This window comes from Somniosus microcephalus, chromosome 3, assembly GCF_052327205.1.
Source record: "Somniosus microcephalus isolate GS21.2 chromosome 3, FLI_Smic_1.0, whole genome shotgun sequence".
Lineage (NCBI taxonomy): Eukaryota > Metazoa > Chordata > Chondrichthyes > Squaliformes > Somniosidae > Somniosus > Somniosus microcephalus.
The window spans coordinates 121,318,667-121,325,264 of NC_140989.1; the positions used below are offsets into that span (position 1 = coordinate 121,318,667).

The 6,598-nt window shown below is 50.8% G+C and overlaps 2 protein-coding genes across 2 annotated transcripts; both read right to left on the minus strand.

The window, feature by feature from the left end:
- Positions 1 to 29: 29 nt before the first annotated feature.
- Positions 30 to 762, minus strand: LOC147121324 (histone H3-like). The gene has a single exon (XM_085977651.1). The coding sequence runs from the start codon at positions 721 to 723 to the stop codon at positions 313 to 315; it is 411 nt and encodes a 136-aa protein (XP_085833777.1). The 5' UTR covers positions 724 to 762; the 3' UTR covers positions 30 to 312.
- Positions 763 to 2,071: 1,309 nt separating this feature from the next.
- Positions 2,072 to 3,492, minus strand: LOC147121325 (uncharacterized). Its single transcript, XM_085977652.1, has one exon. It carries the CDS (start codon positions 2,846 to 2,848, stop codon positions 2,072 to 2,074), a length of 777 nt encoding a protein of 258 aa, XP_085833778.1. The 5' UTR covers positions 2,849 to 3,492.
- Between the last annotated feature and the right edge of the window lie 3,106 nt (positions 3,493 to 6,598).

The window sequence follows — 6,598 nt, forward strand, 5'->3', positions numbered from 1 at the left end:
GAGATGTGTTGCGTGTTCTCTGCACCGATTTAAGTTTATTAAAGTAAGATCACATTATCTAATATTTATGAACGACAATCATGAGAACGGAGAGGGGTTCCATAGCTACTTCCAACAAAACTGGGATTTTTATTAGTCCCTTATAATGCATCAGAGGAGTTTACGAGCTCTCCATCCTAAATGCATGCTCACCTGCAAGTTGCTGGGCGAATGACCAACAAATATCACTGGTTCAGGAGATCACAGCTCTTTCCTTTGCCGATTTGGTGGCTCTGAAAAGAGCCGTTGTTGTACTTGGTGCTGAAGCCGGGTTTAGGCGCGCTCTCCGCGGATGCGGCGGGCCAGCTGGATGTCTTTGGGCATGATGGTGACTCGCTTGGCGTGGATGGCGCACAGGTTCGTGTCCTCAAAGAGCCCCACCAGGTAAGCCTCGCTGGCCTCCTGCAGGGCCATGATAGCCGAGCTCTGGAAGCGCAGGTCTGTCTTGAAGTCCTGAGCGATCTCTCGCACCAGGCGCTGGAAGGGCAGTTTGCGGATGAGCAGCTCGGTGGATTTCTGGTAGCGGCGGATCTCCCTCAGAGCCACAGTGCCGGGTCTGTACCGATGAGGCTTCTTCACTCCGCCTGTAGCTGGAGCGCTCTTCCGGGCCGCTTTGGTCGCCAGCTGTTTGCGAGGAGCTTTCCCTCCAGTCGATTTGCGCGCTGTCTGCTTGGTCCTGGCCATTTTCTCTCAGATCTCAGCACAATCTGGAACACAGAGCCTGTTAAGGCAGAGCCGGCTCTGCGGCCGCCTTTTAAAGGGTGTGTGAGGGCCCGCCCCGCCCCGGGGCTGTGACTGGTTCCAGCCCGACCCCCAGTCCGGGGCCGAGCTCTGACAGGCAGAAGGAAACGCCGGCAATTACCGGGCCCCGATTGGCTGAGTTGAAATTATTCATCATTTTCAAAACACCCGCCACTTTCAATGTAACGGACTTTGAGAGAAAGCTTGCTTGTGACAAGAAGTAATAATCTCTCTTTTATAGTGGCAGACTTGCGGTCAGAGATTCCCGGCGCTGTTTTACAATCGGGTTTTAAATCGACTCCTTCCTCGGCTCTGTCCGATGGGGAATGGTCTTCACTTTGTGCGCTAGTGTAAAACGGGTGAGAGGGAATCGGCAGCCCGTTTTAGTCTCCCGATGAATATTCCCATTGACTTCAATGGTGCCGACAGGCTATCACCCGATTTACACCATTGCAGATACCGGTATTTAAACACAGACTGAGTGACAGACAGAGAGAGAGAGAGACCGGGAGGGCAGGAGACAGACTGAGAGTGACAGACAGAGAGAGAGACCGGGAGGGCAGGAGACAGAGTGAGAGTCACAGACAGAGCAGAGAGCGACCTCTGATCTTCCAGCTCCACCTCCAATTTTCTGCAACCGCCAATTTCAAACCGTTTATCGGCAACAGAACCGGAACACAGCTCCGCACAAATCCTTACAGACTTGGGCTTCATATTCAAGGATTTCCAGAAACTCGGAGTGTTTAAATAAGGCCCTGTTACAATTAAGAATCAGTAATATTCCCGCCTATGTACAGTCCCTCTGTAACAAGTCGACCCGCCTCCTTCCATTTCAGTGCCAGCCCCTATTCCATCTCCCCACACCTGCCTTCCCAGCCCGGTTCAGCAGTTTACAAACACCTTATTCCAGCTGATTTGGACAATCTCATGTGTTGCGATTTGAGTTGTGACGCGGGGTTTCTCCGCCAGTGTTACCGACTCACTGAGACTCTCAACCTGAATCTGTGAAATGAAAATGACCATGAACTGAGACTGGACCCGAACACACCCCCAGTTAGTGAGGCCCTGCCCGGACATCCCATTCTGTTTTATTGCAGACAGTGGGGGGAGGGAGCGAATGTCAGCGAGTCACCAGGGATCCTGGGTTTACTTGAAATGATTTCAATCTGAAATCTGAGCCCGGCGTAGGGACAGGAATCATTTGATTCCGGGATCAGCTCTTTTCTGAGAGATGTGGGTGGCTCTGAGAAGAGCCGTTGGGTTCAGATGTTTACAAGTTACACTTGATATTTTACTTCTTTTTGGGCGCTGCTCTCTTAGCCTTTGCTGATTTCGACTTGGGCTTGGCCTTCGATTTTTCCACCCTCTTGGCCGCCTTCACCTTTGCCACTGTGGCCCTCTTGGGGGTTTGGGGCTTCTTCGCAGGAGCCTTTTTCTTAAGAGTCGCCGTCTTATTTGGCGTTGGCGCCTTCTTGGTGCCCGTTTTCTTGGCTGCTGATTTCTTAGCTGCCGGTTTCTTTGTTGCGACTTTCTTGGCTGCTGCTTTCTTCGCTGGAGATTTCTTGGCTGCTGCTTTCTTCACCTTTACCTCTTTTCCCTGGCTTTGCTGCTTTGCCATTTTAACAGAGCCGGAGGCGCCCTTGCCCGTGGTGTGCACCAAGATACAATTTTCCACATTCCTCTTGATACTCGCCCTGATCTGGGACCGGAGCTGCTCCACATCCAGGCCGCTGTCAGCCAGAGCCTTCTTTATCGCGACCATGGACGTCCCCTTGCGATCGCTGCAATCCGCCACAATCTTGACGATCTGCTCGCCCAACTTGGGACCGGCTTTCTTGGGCCGGGAAACAGTCTTCTGCTTCTTGGGAGTCTTGATTTGAGCGGCGGCGGCTGGAGGAGCCGTTTCGGCGGCTGCGGTGTCATTCATGTCGGGAACTCTGTAGAAAATCTTTCTGACAGTCAGAAGTGGGTCAGAAATGAATCCAGAGGTGGCGGCACAGAGCAATTTAAAGGCAGCGAGCGGACGGGGCGGAGACATCCTGCTGTCAGCTCCCGGCCCCTGCAGCATTTCTGTGTTTCTCTCTCCTCATAAACTCTCCGATACCATTGAAAATCCGGCACTCCAGAATCCCAGTCGAGATCCTTCCTGATTCTAAGACCAGAACGTTCGCTGTCGAAAAAGTTTCAACCGAATTCAAGGCTCCAGTCTCGATTTAAACCCCTTTCAATGCTGCACTCATCGCGCTCTCTCACCCGATCGCTGACATGGTCTCTGGTTTTCGACTGAAATCTTGATTAGCAACTCAAGCTTTACCTTAAATTCCCACTTCGGGGCTGAGCAGGGGAGCAGGGCGATTCTATGACTGGCAAATATTTTTATTTTACACAAGAGGGACTCGGCAATCCGGCGATGAGTCCGGACACACAAACACAGTGACATTAGACTTGGCCGCCCGCCCCTTTAACACACTCTCTCTGACACAATGTTCACATCTGCACAGTCACAGGACAAACTGTTCCCCAGATTTACAGTTCCCAGGACAGGCTTTCCTCTCCGCTCGGCCTGGGCTGCGGATTCACGGGGGGTTAGTTGTCGTTTCCCAGCTCAGTAACTGTTAAACACTCTGAGGCCAGCGCTCCTCGCAGAGTCTGTTCCCCAGATTCAGGGGCAAGAGCCAATCACAGCTGTGGCTGTGTTAACCCATATCTGCTTTTAAATTTACTAATATTGTGCGCACGCAGAAACATGGTTGCTTGATATGAAAATATAAATTATATGTTCGCCGCCCTCAGGCCTGTCTGCGTTTCCCTCTTCTAAACTGAGGGCCATATAACAGTAACTGGTGTCCTATCCGTCCCATCCTCAATACCCAGAGACGGCGACCAGAGAGAGAGACAGACAGACAGACAGAGACACTGTATCAGTCTTCAACTTCGGATCAGTCTCCATATTTCGCTCAATAACAGTATCCAACATTCATATACAGTACAAAGAGAGAGCCGATAGCGACAGAGAGAGGGCGGAGGGAGAGTCAGAGACAGAGTGAGGAGGGCGGCGAGAGACAGAGATAGTATCAGTTCCAGACTGACCTGTAAATTCCCGTTTTATCCAGAAAGAACCCAATGGAGAGACAGAAGATGCAGTCTCATTGCACACTGATCTTTTACCAGACAGGCATATTATTAATCCCGCACTCCGGGAAAGTGCCAGAGAGTGAGAAAAACAATGTCCAATATTTAACCATCTCTTGCCTGTTGTACTCGCTGCAGCTCTGCAGCTCAGGGCCGTTCGGTATTACTCTCATTGACCGAGTCTTTCACGCTTATTCAATTAATCTGGAACGGAGGCTGTCAGATATTATGGAAGGGAGGCAGAATGTGAAGAACCTGCTACTTACAACCATTGCAGTTTCCTCTCCCCGAACCCGCAGTGAATGTTCCTGGTTTAGTTCCAGTCTCACCCTCTTTGCTGTTATTGGACAGTGAGCAGTGGAAACCGATCCGGACAGTAATGGTGTGAGGAGTTATACAAAAAGCATCTATTGCAGGCGGTAGCTGAGTAGTGTGAAGGATACATTTTAAACAGCGGCTGTTGGTTTCGGTTGAACGGTTAGTCCCATGGGAGTGGGCAATATAAATCAGACCGGTGCAAAAGTCCCTACTCCATGTGGTAGTCCCATTCATGGAGCAGTGCAGAGGTTGTTTTGTGTCTGGAAATCATTAAATTGCTGCAAGTCTGCCCAACACACCTGGTATGCAGAGGCTCAGTGCTGCAGTGGAATCAGACTCGGACACTGGCTTTCCTTTACATTTGTTCATAATGAGGGTGAGAGAGAGAGAGGACAGGGAGAGGGAGATAGAGCCAGACAGAGAGCGTGAGAGCAAGAAAGAGAGACAGACAGAGAGATAAAGAGAGAGAGGGGAGTCAGAGAGAGAGAGGACAGAGAGGGAGATGGAGCTGGACAGAGAGAGTGAGGGTGCGGGACAATGAGAGAAAGGGAGAGAGAGAGATAGGTGACTGAGTGAGAGAAAGACAGATAAAGGGAGAAAGACAGAGACAGAGAGAGGGAGGGAAAGAGGGGGGCAGAGAAGGACAGGGAGAGAGGGACTTTGATTGATAGTGCGAAAGAAAGAGAAAGTCAGAGAGGAATAGAGAGGGCAGAGAGAGTGAGATAGATACAGAAAGAAATAGAGATACAGAGAGAGTGTCAGAGAAGGAGGGAGACGGAGAGAGAGAGGTAAAGAAACAAAGACCGAGCGAAGGACAGAGAGAGTGGGAAAGGCAGAGAAAGAGAGACAAAGAGAGAATGAGTGGGACAGAGAGAGAGTCAAAAAGTCAGAGAGAGAGAGGGCCAGGCAGTGACTGAGACAGACAGAGAGACAGAGGCAGAGAGAGAGAGGGTGAGACAGAAAGAGAAAGACAAACAGGGAGAAAAGGACAGTGAGAGAAAGATGGACAGAGACAGATGAAGAGAGGGAGACAGAGGGAGGGAGATGGAGAGAGAAAGACACAGGGAGAGAGACACAGAGAGAGAAATACACAGAGAGGGACAGCGAGAAAGAGAATGACAGAGAGAGATCGAGAGACAGAGAAGGAGAGAGACACTGAAAGTGAGAAAGGGAGAGAGAGCATCAGAGAGAGAGCGAGGGCAGAGAGAGGAAGATAGAGCTGGACAGAGAGAAGGTGTGGGACAAAGAGAAAAAGAGACAGACGGGGAGATAGAGAGAGAGAACAGAGAGAGGCAGAGAGAGAGGAAAGACAGATAGATAGAGTGAAAAAGAGAAAGAGAGAGAAAGAGAGAGTGAGACAGAGAGAGGGAGAGAGACAGAGAGAGGGAGAGAGACAGAGAGAGGGAGAGGGACAGAGAGGGGGAGAGGGACAGAGAGGGGGAGAGGGACAGAGAGGGGGGGAGGGACAGAGAGGGGGAGAGGGACAGAGAGGGGGAGAGGGACAGAGAGGGGGAGAGGGACAGAGAGGGGGAGAGGGACAGAGAGAGGGAGAGGGACAGAGAGAGAGAGATGGCCAGAGAGAGGGAGAGGGCCAGAGAGAGGGAGAGGGACAGAGAGAGGGAGAGGGACAGAGAGAGAGAGATGGACAGCAAGAAAGAGAGACAGGGAGAGGGAGATATAGCCAGACAGAAAGATAGATAGAGAGAGAGAGATCAAACTAAAGAGAGAGAGGGACAGACAGAATGAAAGACTGAGAGAAAGAGAGAGGATCAGAGATAGAGAGAGGACAGAGAGAGTGAGGTACAGCTGGAAAAAGGGAGAGAGGGCGTGGGACAATGAGAGAGGGACCGAGAGAGAGCGGCCAGAGAGCATGAGGGGAATGAGAGAGATAGGTGACAGAGAGAGAGAATGACTGAGAGAGGGAGAATGACCAAGAGAGAGGTGGAGAGAGAAGGTGACAGAGATGGACAGAGAGGGGCAGAGACAGAGATTAAGAAATGGACAGTGAGTGATAGTGTGAAAGAGAGTGATAGAAGGAAAGAGAAAGACAAAGAGAGAGAGGGAGATAGAGACAGATAGAAAGAGAGGGCCAGAGATGGAGAGAGAGACGAGAGAGAGGACAGAGAGATGGAGATAAAGACAGATAGAGAGGTAGAGAGAGAGACCAGGAGAGACAGAGAGTGAAAAAGAGACAGAGAGAGAGAGACACACACAGAAAGGGAGGGTCACTGAGAGAGACAAAGAGATACGGGGGTGATGCCAGAGGATTGGAGAATTGCAAATGTTACACCCTTGTTCAAAAAAGGGTGTAGGATAAACCCAGCAACTACAGGCCAACCAGTTCAACCTCGGTAGTGGGGAAGCTTTT

Coding starts and splice junctions, on each gene's coding strand:
- LOC147121324 (XM_085977651.1), bottom strand. CDS start 723: ATGGCCAGGACCAAGCAGACAGCGCGCAAATCGACTGGAGGGAAAGCT.
- LOC147121325 (XM_085977652.1), bottom strand. CDS start 2,848: ATGCTGCAGGGGCCGGGAGCTGACAGCAGGATGTCTCCGCCCCGTCCG.